Genomic DNA, 20,719 nt, shown 5'->3' on the forward strand with positions numbered 1-20,719 from the left:
TGTTTATGATCCTCTCTGAGTTCTGTGCCAGGACGTGTGTGTGCCTGCCCAGCCAAGCCTAGGGACAGTCAGGCATATAGAGCACACACACACACACACACACACACACACACACACACACACACACACACACACACACACACACACACACACACACACACACACACACACACACACACTGCCTCCTGCCTTCTCCCTGAAGCACCGGGGCTCTGAACCAGCTAACCCAGGCTGTGCTCCATGCCTGCCTGAGGGAAGCCCTCTCCCGCTGAGGCCACAATCCCGTCGACACCCCGCGATCTGGACTTTATCCACTCCATCTGTGAGGTTGTTTTCTAAAGGTACCTGTCTAGGACCACAACTATGAGCAGACACCACAAGATTAGACTTACTGATAAGATGGTAGTAATTCTTCACTATCTGACAGAACGTGCCTAGGCAGCAATGCCCTTTAAGAACCTGTGCAGCTCTCTGCAGAGCATTCTCAAGTGATCAACTAGAAAAACAATCAAATCCAAATGATCTTTAATACACGATATTTATTTCTAAAAGTTGTGTCAAGGCAACCTTTTTGCTGCAGTATGTGTACAGCTCAGTAAACAAATTGGGTAACAATGAGTAATAACAATCCAGCAACTAAACACAGTGCCTAGAACTGCAAGGGACATCACAAAGAAAAATACCACCACCTCAGAGTGACACGTAACAGTATTACACAAGAACGACAACCTAAAAAAACAGAACAACAGATGCTGACATAGCCTAGTATCTGCATGAATCTACTTGAATTCTTAGCTAAATTTTTAGTTATGGGAAATAAATAAGTACAGTACTAATCTTGTAGGCTGGGAGTACTTGTACTTTAATTCAACATTTCTACATTCACTGCAGTTTCTTTATAGCTGGTTAGTAGTTATTTATCAGATTGCTGTTTTATGTACAGGACCTTTCTCACCCTATAGACTCCAACCCCCCCCCGACCCTGAACAGGATAAGCGGCAGAGAATGGATGTACAGGACAGATGCTTAGTTTTAGCATGATCATGAGTTAAGCCAAAAGTATTTTTTTGAACGAGTCAGTTAAAATAATGGCAAACAACCACAGTAATGAAGTACTGCTTACATGATAATGCAGAGGTAATTATGATCCATAATAACGTGGTATAACACAGACTGAAACATTATTGGGTACTTCTGTTGATAACGCTTATGTGGGTTTTTAAAACACAGTAAGGTGGCATTTTCTGCCATCTTTTTTTCTTGAACAAATTAAAACCATTCTTAGATTTAGTTTCGTTTCTATAATATTATCAATGTTATACTATGGCTAGAGTGAGGCTTTTGTTTTGAGCAGCCGGAGGACGCGCCTCCAGTGAGTGCTGCGGGTATTCCGATTACTGGCGGCACCTCAATGGGGTGGAGCCTCTGTCACACAAAACAGACAAGTTGCGCTCCTGTGAACCAGTCAAGACTTAGAACAGCGCGTGGTGAGAAGCGTCACTTTGCTCTACTTACTACACACGGAGCGTAAAATCCTCGGTTGGTTTCCGTGCGCGTATTTACGCGTTTTAACATCTTTGATAAGTGAAGTCATTTAAACGCCAGTTACCACCTTAACTTGCTCCTTGTTCCTTTGGAGAAGAGAAGCTATGGATGTGGCGTGTCTGCTGTGTTTGGTGCTGACCATCAGTTCTTGGTTTGCCTCCGCGGAGAGACACAGCGTCTACTGGAACAGCTCGAACCCGAAGTAAGTGCCGCTCTGTGCTTTGGTGTATAATTGTAGGCGATTTTCTGTGCATCATGGGAAGTCGAGTGAGTGATGTACTGGGTCAGTCACACTGTGTGTGTTTCCCGTTGTCTCCAGAGGAGAATTGTAACATCCTACTTTCTTAAGTTTGACACATGTAAAGTCTCATCCTACATCTGAGCATCCACTGGCTTAGGCTGCTCAGGCTTGCCTCTTTCATTCATATGTCAATTAAAGATCTATATGACTTTAGAAAATTGTCTTTAGTGTGTTATACCATACAGCAGCAGATGGATGTAAAAGCAGAAGATTGTGAGCAAGTGCCTGGACAGCTTCGTCACTATATTTAACCGCAACACACAGACGCGGACATACTCTAATAGTAAAAAATAGACTGACGAGTATGAACTTGGCCAGTGCCGTCTGTAGGGTCTGCACCTGTGTGCAGTGTGCGTGTCATGGAAAGATGACTCTATTAACCAATAAAAATGAATCACATGAGTTAATTCCCTAATAGATTCACAAAGATACCGCATCAGGCAGTTTAAAGAGGTTTTTCATCTCAGAGGAGAGCTAGCGAGTGCGCGTGAGTCACACAGAGAGAGGCGCATAATGCTGATTAGTTTGTTTTGAGGTCAGAAATGTAATGCTATCCGACCACTCAGCGGGATCGATCGGGGCTGACATATCGCAGCGCGATTTATTGAGCTTTTAGCGTGGAGCGGGTGATCCCGACGTTTGAAAGACGGTATAATTTTAAAACCAAGCTGAAACAGAAGGACGCTCTGCTTTCTGCTGCCGAGATAGGTCGATTAAAATCCGCCACAGAGAAGAAACAAGGGCAGAAGCCATTATGGCTTTTTAGCCTGATTAGCTTACATTACTGGCTCTCTAACTGCCCTTTAACAATGTTAATAGACACGGGGCTAAAAAGAGCCCTGCAGCATGGAAAACAATTGTGCTGATAATTGGATAAGAAGTCTAATGGAAAAGTCCTGTCGTCACGAGTAGTGTTTGTGTCATGACTTGTGTGACTCAACTGCCTACGTTTGACCCACCTGCGTTTTACACCTGAGTCACCCCAAACTGAGGTCAGGAAGTCTAGTTCAGGTGGGACATAAGGTAAAGGTAACTTCACAGAAGGGAACGTGTAACCAGAGTCCTCTGGTCAGTTCCACATAAAGGACAGAAACTGGATCTCCGGGGCTTACTTCAAATAAGAAAGGCTGGGGGAAAAAGAAGGCAGAGAGAGAGATTAAGGTGGTCTAATACAAAGTCAGATCTTATGTCTGTTGTCTCTAATCCAAATCTGCACTATTTTTGCTCCAGTACATTAGTTGCATAACTAGAAGAAAAAATCACAATATAGCACTAATCCCAAATGTGCTACATGGCTAAACATAGACTTTATAGAAGAATTAATGGATCAGAGACACTTGTGGATATATTCTGCTTCTACTCTGCCACTTATTCACTTTTTTATTGTCTGTCTCTAAAACACATTTTCACAGATTAATAGTAACAGGTTTTTGGAGGAGCTAAACCCCATCTCACTGGCCTCTGCATTCCACTTATTTTTATTTGTATTTTTCTCACATTTTACAGTCTGGTCTCTATTACGCTTCAGTCTGAGACTCCCCCTCTACATCGCCATCCCCCGACTCACTCACTCCTCCTTTCTCTGCAGCCTGACTAAAAGCCCACCTGCCTACAACTGTCCCCAGTGATCTATCAGTCACCTGCTCAGAGGATTAAGTAGATCCATCATTGACCTTTGGCGGAAGCGGGCCGTGGATAATTGATGCTAATTGATTCTTGGTAGGATTGCGAGCAGCAGTGATCTGTTTTAGGTGGAGGACAGTGACCAGATGGCAGTAGTCTGCCCACTCATATGGAGATGTGGAGCAACTGGTAACGGCTTAGGTGTGCGTGTTTACCTCTTAATACAGTCTGTGTGTGTACGTTTGCCAGCTCACTGGCGTGACTTAATGATTATTGCTTAATCCCTCACTTCAGGTCTTTTTAGGGACTTGATTCAGTGTTTTTGTTTGCGTGTCATTTACTTACACGACAGGTGAAGAGGCATGTTTTTCCCTGTCTGGTCCAGTCTTGTTTTTACGCTACTTGTCTCTACCTGTGCCAGCTTTATTAGTGTGTGTGTGTGTGTGTGTGTGTGTGTGTGTGTGTGTGTGTGTGTGTGTGTGTGTGTGTGTGTGTGTGTGTGTGTGTGAGAGAGAGAGAAACAGAGGGAGAGAGAGGGAGATTTAACTTCCTGGCTTTTAACAGGAAGCCATTATATTTTTGTTGTGAACTAAGAGTACATGATTGTTTCTGGGCCTTGGAGTTCACGTGTCTCAGTGTCAAAGCAAAACAGGGTGTGGCCGTTACCGTAAGCAGCCTTACCGAGACATGATAAATGTGTGACTCAGACTTACACACACTGGGGGGCAAGAGGGAGGTCTTGGCTGTTAATATTAGCTACAGCCAGCATTCCACCTCGCTGTTACTATACTCAACTGTCAGCTGTGCATGAGTGTGCGTATGTGTGTGTGTTTCTCTCCCTTGTACCTGTCTCTTCCCCTCTCCATCTCTCTACTCCTACTCCTTTCTTTTAACAGCTGGGTCTTCTCCCAGACTGGCCGCTAGCCTCAAGCCCTCTTTTTCTCTCTACTTACTGATTCGAGCAGATTCAAGATCGCCTCTTTTTCAATCCAAATATGGATGATACTAGCACACTACTCCACTGCATCCTTTTAATCTTTAATATCTGAGTTATTTGGCTGCCTTCATCCATCTCCAGTGGCCTGGGTCTGTGTCCCATGCCTCTGCTATCTGTGCAAATATCTTTATCAGGAGTTTGGTGTAATATAATATTCTGTTTATCTCAGCCTGTGTCTGGCTCAGCCTGCCTTCACTGTTATTGATGCAGCCAGGCCTGCCTGTACATGTTGCCTGGAGTTTTAGGTGAACGGGGTCAATGTACTCCCACCTCCCTTTAAATCCGAGATATTACACACTTCATTCTCTCTCTCTCTCTGTTTCTATTTTTGCTCATTATTCATCCCTTCACGGCTGGTTGTTGGACTGTAATCTCACCAGAATGGGAACACACACACACACACACACACACACACACACACACGCACGCACACAGTCCAACATCAAGTACAGACGGCATGTAATCTGACCATCTGACCCAAAACACTAGACACAAAACCCATCATCCTGGAATATTTATTCTATGTATATACCCCTGGGATCCTGTGATGTAACTCCTCTCTGTTTTTCTGTTTCTTTGTGTGTTTGTGTGTATGTGGATTACTGGGTAATTGTTATGATGTATGTAGTATGTAAGTTACTTAAAACTTGTATTTGTCACATTGCCTCATTCCCACTGTAATCTCCCAAATGGGATCCATCAGAACAATCAATTTCCAGCAGTATCTCAATTTAGCTTTTTATGATTCCTGTCCCATCATTATCAGGAGGCTTTGTGCATATTCCCTGCTGATATAACTGTCCTCTTACCTAACGTGCTTATAAATGTTCTCACATATCTTCACACATGATCGCACTGAAGCACCTGGGGTTATTTAGTTACTATAGTTTACAACAACAGTATATATTGTTGTTGCTTTTTGTTTTTGTTTTTGTTTTTTTTGCATCACGTCTGCAGAATCATCTGTTTTACTCTCTGGTCTTCCTCTTGGTTCCTTATCTGTAGTCCAGATTTCCTCTCCCCCCCCCTCCCCTTTCTATACCAGTCCCCCTCATTCTCACAGACCTTCCTCTGTTTTTGCCCCAGTAGTTTTCCATCAGAGCAGGATGGAGCACCTCTCAGCCACAGTTCTGCTAACTTTAGAGAGGCCTGCCTTCACCCGGTGTTATCATACTAAGCATGGGCAAGCGTGCGTATGTGTACACTGCTCATTCATAGAATTTCAGGCATACCATGGCATTGCTGCCCACTTGAAGCTCACTAGCACCCCTTAAAGGCTGAATCACCAGCAGAGGGACTTCAGCTCTTGTACTTGAGGATGGTTTGTTTTGCATCAGTTAATTCAAAACTTGCTTATATAAAAAAGTTGAATATTTTATGTAAATTCTTAGAAGTTACTGAACTTGTCCTCTCTCTGTCTCAGCTAAACGGACCAACAGATTAACTCTGCATGACCTCCAGCATATTAAACCAAGCATGATACCATTTGGCCTTTTTCTATTCATCACAGACAGAATAGGAGGCTACCGAAAAGGAGAGGACCAGGCAGAAAGGAGGAAGGATAGAGGCCTGGGTGCAGGGTGAGAGAAGGGTGAAAGGGATTTGTGTTGAGAAATTAGCCTGGATGAAGAGCTCTGGTATATTATGTCAGCATTAAGAGACAGGACAAATAGAAGATGAAGGGTGTGTGTGTGTGTGTGTGTGTGGGGGGGGGGGGGGGGGGGTCGGGGGTTAAATTTGCAAGAATAAAAGAGAGGCAGATAGAGGGAGGAGAGGCTGGACAGTGATGGATGAAGGGAGGGAAAAACTTTAGAACTGAATAAGTGGGAAAGGCCATTGTTGACAGTTTTAAAGGCTCCCATCCAACAGGGGCCAAAGGGATTGCCTCATATATGAACACACATTTCTTGAAACTTAAATTTTAATCATGTTATGGACATCAGGTTGTATTAGCGCATAGTGGAGGAAGATTTCCCTCTTGGCTTTTTTTTTTTTTTTAATTGCAAGACAATGAGATATAGAAAGAATGAGGGTAGATTACACAGGAAGCTGCAGTAATATGGGAAGACTTTTCATTTTATATTAGATTGGCTCTAATGGAGCAGCCCACTGGTGAGCAGCTAAACCCATTAGAACCACTGACAGCTCCTCAGCCCGTGTGAAAGGAGGTGTGAATCTGTCATACCGCAGCAAATTAATCGGGTATTGAGTGTACACCTCAAAGTAAAAGCGTGTAAGAGAGAGGCTGGAAATTTGACGAGCGTTCCTTATGAGAACACGGTAAACGATCTGAACCGCAGCGCCCCTTCATTGTGACATTCCTGCGTGTGTACACTTACTACTGATTACCTGTGGAGCAAATGGAAGAAGAGGGGCGGGGTGGTGCATGCGTTTGATGTTTCAGACATGCTGACTCTCTCCGTGAGTGTGTTTCGTGTGTGTTTGATGCATATATCTTCAGTGCTGACTCGGATGCTAGTTCTGGTGAGAAGTGGTGACCCTGAACTCTAACCCTTTGACCTGGCTGCCAGTTTCCAGCGTTCCCTAGACAGACAGTGAAAGACAGAGTTCTTGTGTCAGTAGTTTGAGTGAGCCCAGAGTGAGCTCATGGGACAAATGGTGGGAAGGACCATAGAAGGGAGAAAGGAAATTGGGGGGAGGATGGTAGGGGAAAAAAAAAAAGAACAAGAGCAGAGCAAAGATAATTGCAAGACTTCAGAGAAGAAAAGTGTTGAACACGTCACCTACAGTAATAAGCAGTAAGAACTGTTCTGTTTTATATTATCACAACACATACACCTTAGCCTCGGACGCAAAAGGTGGAGTAGCTCTGTAGTGAGGAACGACCTGCAGAGAAGAAAGACTGGAACCACCTTCAACCTTTGCTGTTTACCCATACCTCAGTCGCATGCAAGAAAACACACAAGAGGCTCCAATAGACCTTAATAAACAGATGTGCTCATAAGCCCGGGGCATGAGATGCCCTGGATAAGGGGTCTTTAGAGAATCCCCCTCCCTTGAAAACGCTGAAACACACAAACCAATATAAGGGAAGAAGAAGAAGATGCTCTGTGGAAAGTAGGTTTGCTTCAACTCACACACCTGGCTCTCCGTCTTGCAGAGGACATAGTTATCACATTAATGCGACTCTCACTTCCCTGAGAACTGCCAGTCAGAGGCGAGTCCTAGACGTGGGGAGATGCTAGAGCGCAGAGCTTTGATGAATGAAGACGTAAAGTCAGAGAGCGTAAAGAGGATGGAGGAGTTAAAGACAGCGTGAACTCAGTGGGCATGAATAGGCTGGGATTTCCCCCCATCCTTGATTTGTGGTCATATAAAGAAAAGAAAACATGAATTGAACTTTAAATAAATATGAAAAATTGAGAAAGTATCACCAAACCACCCATCAGGCGTTGGGACACTCATTAGACACATACACAGAAGCCAGGGTAGTGAAAGCTCCACAGGGGTTAAGGTAGAGGAGTTGAAGGGGCCCAGTAGCCTTCAGGCATTCTGTCTTTGGGGAGGGAAAGGGTATAATTACATCCCATTCATTCCTCCTCCCCTCCTTTTCAGGAGAACACATTGGCCCCAGACCCCTAACAGCTTTTAATTAGCTAGACCAATGGCGGAGAGGAGGAGGGGAAATGAGGAGGTGAAGAGAAGGATAAAAGGAGAGTTTTCTTAAAAGCATGAGCCGTGAATGAAATTGGCAACAGAATCTATCTGTTTTGTTGCCTTTTGACAAGCCTGTTCTCACGTGGAGGTCGGCCAGACCACTAACAAGGACACAGTGTGGGAAAAAGGTCTATCCTATACAATTCAAAACTACTCTTTACTTCAGAGGGACCCACTAGAGACCTCCAAACGTCTTGTTTTGCTCAGCCCTGTTATTACTGGTTTGACTGAAGAAAACAGTACAGGCGAACAACATGAGAGGCGCAGCTTATTTGGCTAATTAGGCTGCTACAGATGTTTCTTTTCATTTCACTAAAGCACTTGCCCTTGTAGACCTAGGACACACACTCGCACACAAACACATAAACAATGGCATACACACCTGCACAGAAGTGTACTCACCAACAAAGAGCCTTTTCAGAGAGAAAGCTCTGGGTAGTGATCAGCTTATTAGCCCTGGAAAACAAGTATAGAGCTGTGCTCAGCTGACAAAGCATGTTTTGACAGGTAGGTTAGCACTAACCCTTAGACACACACGTACACAATACACACAAACAATTACACACACGCACGCACACACACACACACACACACACACACACACACACACACACACACACACACACACACACACACACACAGAAACAGGAAGACAGGGGTTAGAGGTTTTCATTTGGAGCCAGTGTGTCTGTGACTTGGCCGGGGGGGGGTCCTAGCAGGAGCCACAACAACGGGAGGGGAAGAAGGGGGAGAGGCTCAGAGCCACCTTGTCTCAAGTTTTGATGACAGGACACACATCAACAGGGGTTGTTTTCTTGTCACTTTCACTCTGTGCAACATGTGAAACACAAACATCCACAAGCAGCTGCTCGATTTAAGCACAGATTGAATTTGAGGATTAGAGTTTTTATCCCCGAGGATGTCATGGAAGTAATACGCAAATATCAGTCTTTCTTCACCTCCTGGTTTTTGGCTGAGCTTTTAGTTAAATTAACATGCAGGCCAACTGCACATCGCACACATGATGAAACTGAAAGGTTAGAGTTCCTTAAAATCTGTTTCCCCCTTTGCGCCAGTAAATCTGCTCCTAATGGAGTAGTAGCTTCTTTTTAACAATAAGTAAGTTTTACAATTGTCAAACTTTAACAGGGCTCCCTTTTTATATTCTTGCTACACATTGCCATCACTAATGTGCAGTGAGACTCTACAGAAAATATACTTATTTTCTACCATGTCTCCATACTTCATTAGGACACCCGGGGCGAAGCAAGCATAGGAAGTGAGCAAAAAGGAGCCTGAGAGGCTTAAAAGGAGCCATAAAACTAAATGAAGGGTAAAGATGAAAAGGAGAAGGGAGAGCGAGATAGTCTTGCTCCCCACCTAGTCTGTCTGTGTCTTTGATGAAATCAGAGAAAAAGAAGATAGAGATAGAGACAGCAAATTAGCCAGAAAAGTCACAACAGGAGCTTCGCCACAGATGGACAAACATTCAGGTGAAGAAATAAATGAGACAGAAAACAGAAAACAATTTAAAAACACTTGACAGAAAGACTCACTGAGCTGTGCAGAGAGGAGAGTGGGCCGAAAGAGAAAGTGGGGGAAAAAAAAAACAGGCTGTGGGGGCTGAGCTGTCATTTACAATTTAGTTGTAAGCAGGTGAGAGGTAAATTTCACCTGAAGGGAAGCGAGAAGGAAAGGTGTGTGGGATGGTGTTAGGGCTGTGTACGATTCTGGGTGTGTTTTCTCCTCCAAAAACAAAATGAACAAGTCCAGCCTGATCAGCCTCTTTCTAATTCTGTTACTGAGACAGGTTTGCACAAGCAAACAGAAAAACACATCCTCACACGCCATCGGCCAGCTTTAATTGTGTGTTTATTCAAGTTTTTCATGTCACTACGGCCGTTCTCTGTTGCTGCACGTGTCTGTGTTTAATTAGTCCTCGTCACTTTCCTTAACAGATACAGCAGATAATATGCATCGTCGGGTGTGTCTTGGACACGTAAATGAAACCAGCAGATGAGCTCCGCCTCTGTTATTCAGTTTGGAAAATGGGTGAGGACATTTGTCAGTAACCTCCTGTCTCTTTCTGTCTCCCTGCAGCTTCCAGTGGGATGAGTATACAGTGGAAGTGCGCATCAATGACTATCTGGACATCATCTGCCCTCACTACACCCACGGCGAGGTGTCATCGCATGCAGCTGAGCGCTATGTGCTGTACATGGTGGAGAGAGAGGACTACGAGGTGTGCAAGCCTCACTCCTTCGATCAGCTCCGCTGGGAGTGCTCACGGCCCTTTGCTCCCCATGCTCCAGAAAAATTCTCCGAGAAGTTTCAGCGCTTCACGCCTTTCACTCTGGGCAAGGAGTTCAGGCAGGGAGAGAGCTATTATTATATCTGTAAGTATATTTAATGAAAATGATATTTCTATTCATTCGTCTATGGTTTGGTTCCTTGTGTTAAACATTTCCCCCTTTTTACCTTTTTCAGCCAAGCCGATGCATCACCATGGGAAAGACTGTCTGCGGCTGAGAGTGGATGTAGTTGGCCATAAAGGCTCTGGAAAGAATCACTATGACAAATCCAAAGTGCATGAAACAGAAAAAAACTTAGATGGAGAAAAAGTGAAGTTCCTTGCTACAGGAGGAGTTCACAACCCCTCTAACCGTCTCCCAGCAGGTGAGGATTCTTTAAAAAATAGATTCCAGACATAGAAAATAATCACAGCGGTGGCGTGACTAAAACCAGCTCAGCTGGGTGTGTTTACCATTCCTGAATGATGAAATCCTGTCCTAACGGTCCCTCCCGTCTTTTCTCTCAGATGACCCTGCTGTGATGGAGCCAAATGTCCAGAGGAGTATCGGCAGCTCTGCAGCGCAGCTGGTCTCTCTGTCACTCCTTTTTACCCTGATCCCGGTCTTATTAGCCCTGATGCTGCAGTAAGGCTGGTCAGGATGCCATAACAGAGACAATACTAACCTGATGCCGGTCATCAGGACATGAACGATCAGAGATTCTTTTTATACAGATTTTTTTTTATACAAGCATGGACAGTGTGTGTTGTTCAGTGTGTGCTTGATGTGTTTCTTTGTGTGAATGTGGAACGTGGATCGCTCCAAAAGAAGAGGACCTCAGAGACTTTTTTTTTTTTTTTTTTTTACTTTATTTTGAGGATGGAAATTCTCATTTATGATCATTTAAGATGCACATTTTTTTTTTCAGTCATTATGAACAAAACCGCAAACAGAACGAACCAAACGCTTTGTTAAATTGACGGCAGCAAGATCGCATTATCCTCACTGTCATGTGTCATCAGATTTTCAGAACATTGGTACAACTGTGCATTGCATTACAGAGCTCTCTTTTTCTTCCTCTACATGTAGAGAAATTATTGATATTGTGTATTGTTGTAGGCAACTGCCACAGTATGTAGGATAATGTAGGATATTTGTCATGTTGTGTTGCACTCAACTCCTTGTTATATTGCTCCACATTTCTAAAGGTATCCGACATGTTTTCAATTGTAGCGCAACCTGAGAAAACAAATTCTCTAACAGTGGTTCTCACCCCAATTTCTGGCTTTTAGTGATGCCTATTGGTGCTCATGCTTATAAAAGTTTTCATGTGATTATGATTTAAAATATATTCCAAGAACTAACAACATGCAGATATTAAAAATAAGATGCAGTGATATTTATTTTTTCTTAAGTCCTCATTAATGGAGGTGTCGTGACCCAGTGTTGAGAGCCACTGAACAAAACAAAGATTGCAACCTCAGCATTTTCAGTACGTATTCACTCGTTTCTACTGTCTCGACTGTATCGCGGTACACTGGCTGATGTTTGCAGATGTCGTCCCACTTGCACATCATCAAACCTCAAGCTGAAGGTATTTCCCAGAATGCATTTGTATTTTTTGTTTTGTTTTTCTTGTTAAACACGCTTGCGTCATTTTGTAAATGTTTATATGTACATTTGTACATAGAGAAAACTATATGAAACTTGTTTTAAGATGTGGAAACTCTTGAGTGAAATAAAAATGTGATGTAATCAAAAAAAAAAAGGTCTGTCTGTTTTTTATCAGCTATGTTGAAATTCATATTGGCAATAACCTATTTTGGATCTTGATAACCCCACTGAGATCATGGAGATTTGGACGGATGACACAATATTTTGGCAAAGCCATCTATCCTCTGTCCGTCTCCACATTTCCACCCCCATGTCTTTCCCAACCTCTCATCCTCTCTGCCCTCTCTTGCTTTCATCCCCCTGTGATACTGCATATTCAGGCTTAGATTTCAGGCTCAAAACCAAACAAGGACTGAGAGAGGGACAAAAAAAAAAAAAAACTGCAAGAACCCAGAGGGAAGGAGGCCCATAAGCAAACTGACAGCTGGGTGTGAACGTGTCACTCTCACCTCCTCGCTCATACGCTTTCACTCTTTTTTTTTTTGCCCTGTTTTTGCCCTTTCTTTTACTTCTCTGAACATCGCCTTTTGAGGTAAAGCTGGACATCCGTCTACACAGCTGTATGTTGGAATGAGGAGAAAACAAACCCCAGAGATGACTGAAAACTGTCAAAAATCGCCGTTCGATGTAAAACCGCACAACATCAGAACACGCTCAAAATCAGAACATAAAACTGAGCTGTTTGCTTTTCCGTGATAACGTCATAGCTTAAATTCAATGCAGATGATCACAGAATCTCAGGTGTCTTGTGCAACGCTGCACCCACACATGTGTACAGTAGAATAAAGCAGGACATCGTTCAACTGTGCCTGATGGGATGGATTAAATATGGCAGCAGCCACAGCTTTGATGTCTCAGTTCAACATTATGTCAGGCATTATGTGAAAAAAGTAAATGTATGCTTCAAAATAAAAAAAAATAATCCCAGTAGTGGAAGAGTTTTTGAAGACCTTTAGCTGTGTAAATACTGTAAACCAAAAGCAAAAATTACAAGTAAACTTCCTTCAGTTTTCCAGTTAAGTAAAACTAAACACTAGAAATTTGACATTTTTCAGAGTTAGTTTAATGTGGTGCTCCTAAAAATGTCACCACATTATTTTGGGTTTTGTAACATTGAAATATTTTTCATATGCAATTTATACTGTCTTCAGAGAAAACAAATGAACAAATTATATTTTGTATGCATTTTGGCGTATTAATCTGCCTGTATTGAGTTCTGTCCTAATGTGGATGGGAGAGAAATGGTGGCGAAGCAGAACCTGTGTTTAGTAGGCATTGCGCTGGATTGGTCTGGGGGCGGTCCTCCTGTCTGCCTCAGACGCAGTCTGGATGTGAACAGCAGTGCTCTGGTCGTCATCGCTCTCTCCTATTCTATTGTTTTCAGGTCAGTGCACGGTAAAACTACACCGAAACTATTCTGTAAGATTGCACACATTACTGTTGCAGTAATCCTGACACTTGGGACCTGTAACAGATCGTGGGGGCTCGTCCGGTATCAGCACGCCACATGTCTACGGGCTGTCGCTGATCCAGTGATATTGACCGCAAGGACCTCTCGTGCTACATGTTCTCGGAGCCAGGGGTGACCCAGTGTGCAACGGAGAGGCTAGCAGAGGTGGCAAAAGTACTGACATTCTGTACTTAAGTAGAAGTACAAGCACTTGTGTTAAAAAATACTTTGGTAAAAGTCGAAGTACTGGTTCAACTTCTTTACTTAAGTAAAAGTAAAAAAGTACAGGCTCTGAAATTTACTCAAAGTAAGAAAGTAAAAGTAGCTCTTTGGAGGATGTTTCTACCTGCTATTTTTGTGTAAAGCTAACTGAACCTTATTGTATATTATTGTAATAATATAAAATAATACATGAGAACACAAACGTTATTCCATCTAAATTTTAATTCTAATGAATGTACTGAATCACAAACTGTGAAAGGGAATTTAAACACAGCTCTATTCTCTGTGTCCTCCATAGCAGAGGGTGACTGTGTCTCCACCTAAACACAAACATGAGGATACTCAGGGGTTACAGTGGGATTCAGAAGCTGGAGGAACCCTAAGATCAGCTGTAGTGGCTCTGCATGGGGAGAAGAATCACAACTTTCTATTGTGAGCTCCAGTAAATGATGTTGGTGTGCAGGCTGTGATCAGCTGACCTGCTGCTGCTGCTCTGAGGTTTACTGCTCTGTGTGGATGAACTGAACTCACAAAGATGTAACCCAGTATTTCACAGCTATCTGAGCTGATCTCCATCCCCTACACTGACAGCATACAGGCTGTAGAAATGTTGGACTCAGTGAATGAATCTCAGCATCAGCAGCTTTGATTCAAACTCATCTCTGCTGCACTGATGTAACCTGTAACTCCGACCATGAACACAAAGTGCACCAACACAGAGCTTTACTGTAAATACAGTACAACAAGCTGACCTGTTTATTACACACTAAACTGCAGTATTTTCATACAATCTTTGAATAACACAAAGTCAGCATACTTCAGTTTATTTTCCAGTCCTTACCTTTAATTCTAACCTCTCTTCTTCCTCTCCTGTCCTCTTTCTCCATCTCTGAGTGAACATCTCTCTCTTTGCTCTCCCTGAAATACAGCAGCTCTTCTTTTAGCTAGCAGACACACTGTGTGACAAACTGCACACACTTTGTGTGTTTGCTGATATTTGTTGAGCATTTAAAAACGTTGCATTTACCTGCCACACGTTACTCCCTTCATGCTCGCTCCTCTTCAGTAGCGCTAGCTAAGCTGTTCATGTGCCGCGAGCATAACTTACGGATTCGGTCCGGCCCACTATGACCCCTGATTATAGCGCTATAAATGAGACATTAATTACATGGGTTTGTGTATTTAATCCCTTTGTACCCGATAAGATGGAGGATACGCCAGTACGATTGTCTCTTATATGTTAATATTCCTCCGGCTCAGATCGCTTGATGTTTGACGGCGCACTGACCGAAAACGCAAACTTCTCCCTGACGTGTTAAAAAGTAATGAGTCTGTTTTGAAAATGTAAGAAGTAGAAAGTACCGATACTTGTGTAAAAATGTAGGGAGTAAAAGTAAAAAGTACTCAGAAAAATAAATACTCAAGTAAAGTACAGATACCTAAAAAATCTACTTAAGTACAGTAACGAAGTATTTGTACTTCGTTACTTCCCACCTCTGGAGGCTAGTAACCAGTAGAAATGGTGTACCAGCCTACAGGTAGTGCAGCACTGCAGACCCAAGCAGCCGGGGTCAGCAAGATATCGTCTGGTGAGAGAAAACAACTACTTTGGAGTATCAAGAAAAAGTTACACCAGTTAACAGCCAGTGAAGCTCACCTGATCGCAACTTCTCTTGGAGAAGTTGAAGGACTTGATTCCAGCCAGTTGACTCAAAATGACGAAGAAAGTTGCGTTGAGTATCTGACTAACTACCTGACATGTCCAACAATCCTGGGCCGGGAGGACCAGGGCTTGTCGTTGCTAAGGAGACTAGAATGCATCATAGATGGGACCGTGGCGGGTCGTGGTCACAATGCAGTGTCCCTAGGAGCTGAAGACAGTACAAGTGAGCAGGCCATTCCTCCTGTCCACCCGCAAGAGGGTGATGGTGACATAGATATACAGACATTATTAGCCCATTATGACAGTATTCAAGCCCGGCTGAACCAAGCTCTGTCCACAGCAGCCTCCCCAGACCCAGGGAAACAAAATGCGACACCAGCTCTCACCAATCAGCCTCCTAACCAGCAGGTGAATCAACCATCAGTTCCCCGGAGCATAGGGGACCCACTTCTCCCAACTCTTCAACATCAGCAACAGCCATGCTCACCACAGCATTCACTTTCTCACCCAAGGACTGCGCCAAGTCACAGCGGTGAGAGCATGATAGCCATGAAAGATCTGCCGCTGCTGTCCCGCAAAGAGTTTAAAGTGCATGGGGGAATGATTAGTGTCACAACATCAGAACTAAGTTACAATAACATCTGTAAGCAGATCGATGAGGGTCTCAGGGAGAATCACACTCCCAGTGAAGTAATAAGAGAAGTGTTACGTGCTATTAGGCCAGGTAACTTCCGAGATATGTTAACAATAAAAGACGATCTCACAGTTCCTGAGCTCAAAAGTTTCCTGCAGTCTCACTTAGGTGAGAAGAGTAGCACAGAACTCTTTCAAGATTTAATATGTGCTAAACAGCACGAAAACGAGACACCTCAGCAGCTCATGTATAGAGTGATTGGGCTGAAGCAAAAGATCTTGTTTTCACTTAGACAGCCAGACTCAGTGGTTAAGTACGATATATCCACAAACCAGTGCATCTTCCTCAACACCATTTGTCAGGGCATAGGGGAGAAGTACGACAGTGTTCGCCGAGATCTTAAGACCCTCTTAGGTGACCCCACTGTCAGTGATGAGGCGCTGCTTCGCCAAGTAATAAAGACCACGACTTTGAAAATGACAATGGACAAAGAGAACAAGGACTTGAAAGAGATGCTGAACAGGTTGAGGTTGAAGTTGGTCCTGAGCAGGCGGAGCAAGTGCCAGCTCAGGAGGGGTCCCTAAGGAGATCTTCAAGGACAAGGAGACCACCTCAGACACTTACCTACAGCAGTATGGGCCAGTCTTCTTACCAGCCACAGAGAGTCATAGGTCATGCCAAGTTTGGGTAATGCAACCTGTACAAGGACATCTTTATGCTCCTCATCAGACTGTACCTTATGCAGTGACAATGCCTTTTTGTAATGCCTTCTGAGTGTGTTTACTGAAATGTGTGTACTGAAGGTAAAGACTCTTTGAGAAAGGTTATTGTGGTAATAGCCAAGTAATTAACATGTTATAAATGAGGAGTTCTGACTTTAAAAGTGTCGGGAGCCACCTTTTATGTTGGGGAGTGTGTGGTGCTCCTAAAAATGTCACCACATTATTTTGGGTTTTGTAACATTGAAATATTTTTCATATGCAATTTATACTGTCTTCAGAGAAAACAAATGAACAAATTATATTTTGTATGCATTTTGGCGCATTAATCTGCCTGTATTGAGTTCTGTCCTAATGTGGATGGGAGAGAAATGGTGGCAAAGCGGAACCTTTGTTTAGTGGGCATTGCGCTGGATTGGTCTGGGGGCGGTCCTCCTGTCTGCCTCAGACGCAGTCTGGATGTGAACAGCAGTGCTCTGGTCGTCATCGCTCTCTCCTATTCTATTGTTTTCAGGTCAGTGTACGGTAAAACTACACCGAAACTATTCTGTAAGATTGCGCACATTACTGTTGCAGTAATCCTGACACTTGGGACCTGTAACATTAATATGTTCACAAAGTTTGCAGATCAGTTCGAGGACTTGAAGTGCTTACAAATATAGCATAAAGGGTTTTATCTCACTGTCTGTGACATTTTATTTTGCAAAATTAAAACACTGATTACAGCCCTCTGATAAAGACATGTATCTGTGAAAGTAAATAAAAATTATGCTAAAAAACAATATTTAGATTTTAAAATTGTGATCTACTATTATTAGGTATACCTGTGCAACTAATTGTTAATGCATTTAGGCATACTGACATGGTCAGGATGACCTGCTGGAGTTCATGCTGAGCATCAGAATGGGGGAAAAAAGGTGGTTTAAGTGACTGAATGGAGCATGGGTGTTGGTGCCAGACAGGCTGGTCTGAGTATTTCATAAAATGCTGATCTACTGGGATTTTCCCACACAGCCATCTCTAGGGTTTAGTCTGAAAAAGAGAAAATAGCCAGTGAGCGGTAGTTCTCTGAGGCCTTGTTGATGCCAGAGGTCAGAGGAGAATGGCCAGACTGCTTCAAGCTGATAGGAAGGCAACAGTAACTCAAATAACCATTCATTACAACCAAGGTATGCTGAAGAGCCTAATGTACCTAATGAAGTGTCCAGTGATTGCATTTTAATATTCTTTCTTGTCTGATACTTTAGCCCTTATTTTATACTTTTATATTCAAAAGTGCAAAAGTCGTCTAATTGTCACTCAACAAAGGCAGACTATACAGTTGTGTTTGCATAACACTTTAAGGAGTCGGAGCAGCTTCCATTAAACCGCACTGTCACAAAAAGAAAGGGGATTGCGATTTAATAACAAAAAGATCAACCATAAGCCAGAGAAATAAAATTGTTCTGAATCAATATAGAAATGACCTTCAAGGAAAGAAAAATGTGTGAAAAGATTAAATGTCAAACAGATGCAAAGCTAAAACTAAAAGCTAAAAACTAGAAGAGAAGATGGGTGAAAATTATACATCAGAGATTGTTGATAAAGGTCAAGTTTTGAAATGTCTAGAGTGACACAGCAGCTCGACTCTGGCAGCTGAACACAGCAGGGTGCAGTCAGGTGATGATGGGAAGGGGGGGGCAATGTGGGGTAGATGAGTCTTATTGCTGCCAAGAAAAAAAAGGGTCACAGAAAGTTAATAAACAAACTTTAGATGATTTGTATTAAATTTACCCTGAGAGATTGACAATATCTAAAAGTTTTAATGTACAACTTTAAATATGAATCTTAATTCTTAGATGTAATATCCATGAAATGACACCCAGTACGCTGACTAGTTGAAAAATGATGCATATTAGATAAAATTAATCAAAGAACAGTGGTGCACCCCAGTGGAGTGCATAATTAATTTTTCAGTTTAAACAGTGAAATCGTCTCGTTTTTGAGACTGTAAAATCCAGAACATTAGCCTGGATAGAGACACTGACGGTTTTGTGTGATGTCAAGCTAGAAGCATGTATTATGGTATTGGAACAATGATGTAATGATACAACGCTTTGCCTTTTTTGGCTTTTTTTCCTTAGCATAGGCTGCACAGGGTAACCAGTTTGGCTTTCTTTTTAGACTGTGCTACTGGAATAAAGGGTCTAACAGTGAAAACAAACCTGTGATTCACAAATGATGAGACTGGACAGAAAAGGACTGAAAAAAAAAGGAGCTGTTTTCCTATTCTGTCTAATCCATCAGTTTAGTATTATACTTCCACAACGTTAGAGCGAACAAAATTGGTACAGAAAGAAAAAAAAAATCATCTTTTCAATTGTTTGATCTTTTCAGTTTTAGAGCCGCTATCCTCAATGTCCCCTTAACAACAACTGTACGACTGCTGATGTCGTTGAAAGCTTGTAAAACTGGGTGCATGATTGTCTCATTCTAGTGGATATGTAAGAGTGCTGTCATGATACATAGACTCAAAGAGTACAAACAGCTAAGATTTCCTGAACCCTGTCTCACCTGTCTGATAATAATCTTACTGTCTGGGCTCAAATATTTTGGACATATTATTTCACAAGGAAACACCATCTTACCCAAGTTTAGTGCATTTATGGATGGAGTAAAAATAGCACTATTTAGCGCATACACTACACCTCAGTATGCTGCACTCTTATGGGCAAAGTATGGAAAAGCAAATTAATGGAGGCTTTAAGTAGCTTGAAACAATTCCACAAGATTATTCCTGAAGAGACTGAGATGGTTCAGTCCAGGCTGATTGTAGCTGCTGGTGTCCCAACTTTCAAAGCTGTGTTAAGAAATCTAAAGAATTATTTGATAGCTTCTGAAAATGAAGTCATTGTGGGTTTATCAAATTTAAGACACACTATCATTATCAGCTGTAGAGATAATGTTACGTATGTCTTTTCATTCTTTTTTTTTTTTTTTTATGTTTGCTTATTTTATGTGATCTTTGTTTTTTGTATGTGTTTGTTTTAAATTTTGGTCCATGAGTCCAAAATAAAAGACTGACAATGAATTAAATACATCTAGTTTATGTTGATTATATTATATACACTCACTGGACACTTTACTAGGTACATATTATTAGTATCTGTCTGCTTTCATTCTTTGTGGCATAGTTTCAACTCAGGGCTGGACACATTCTTCAGAGATTTTGGTCCATATTGACAGCATCACACAGTTCCTGCAGATTTGTCAGCTGCACATTCATGATGTGACTCTCCCCTTCCACCACACCCCAAAGGTGCTCTATTGGATTAAGATCTGGTGACTGTGGAGGCCATTTGAGTACAGTGAACTCACTGTCATGTTCAAGAAACCAGATTGAGATAATATGAGCTTTGTGACATGGTGTGTCATCCCACTGGAAGCCAACATCAGAAGGTGGTACACTGTGCATATAAAGGGATGGACATCGTCAGCAATAATACACTTGTAGCTGTCGTGTTTAAATGATGCTCAGTTGGTACTAAGGAGCCCAAAGTGTGCCAAGAAAATATCTCCTACACCACCTGGAGCATCCAGAACTACTGATATAGGGCATAATATGTCTTTTACACCAAATTCTGACCCTCCTATCTAAATATTGCAGCAGAAATCGAGACTCATCAGAAGAGGCGATGTTTCTCCAGTCTTCTGTTGTCCAGTTTTGGTGAGCCTGCGCGAATTGTAGCCTGGGTTTTCTGGGGAGTGGCACCTGCTTCTGTTGCCCATCTGCTTCACGATTTTACGTGTTGTGCATTCAGAGATGCACTTCTGCATACTTTGGTTGTAACGAGTGATAACGTGGGTTATTTTTTCCTTCCTATCAGCTGAAAGCAGTTTGGCCATTCCCGTGGACCTTTCGCTGTAAAGACTAGATATAGTT

The 20,719-nt window shown here is 42.5% G+C and overlaps 1 protein-coding gene across 1 annotated transcript; it reads left to right on the top strand.

Annotated features, from left to right (window-relative positions):
* The first annotated feature begins 1,455 nt into the window (after positions 1–1,455).
* efna1b (ephrin-A1b) lies at positions 1,456–12,186 on the top strand. The gene is made up of 4 exons (XM_030749144.1): positions 1,456–1,747; positions 10,245–10,540; positions 10,632–10,820; positions 10,963–12,186. Exons 1-4 carry the CDS (start codon positions 1,650–1,652, stop codon positions 11,082–11,084), a joined length of 705 nt encoding a protein of 234 aa, XP_030605004.1. The 5' UTR covers positions 1,456–1,649; the 3' UTR covers positions 11,085–12,186.
* Positions 12,187–20,719: the final 8,533 nt, after the last annotated feature.

Source organism: Archocentrus centrarchus, chromosome 16 (assembly GCF_007364275.1).
Source record: "Archocentrus centrarchus isolate MPI-CPG fArcCen1 chromosome 16, fArcCen1, whole genome shotgun sequence".
NCBI classification, from domain to species: domain Eukaryota; kingdom Metazoa; phylum Chordata; class Actinopteri; order Cichliformes; family Cichlidae; genus Archocentrus; species Archocentrus centrarchus.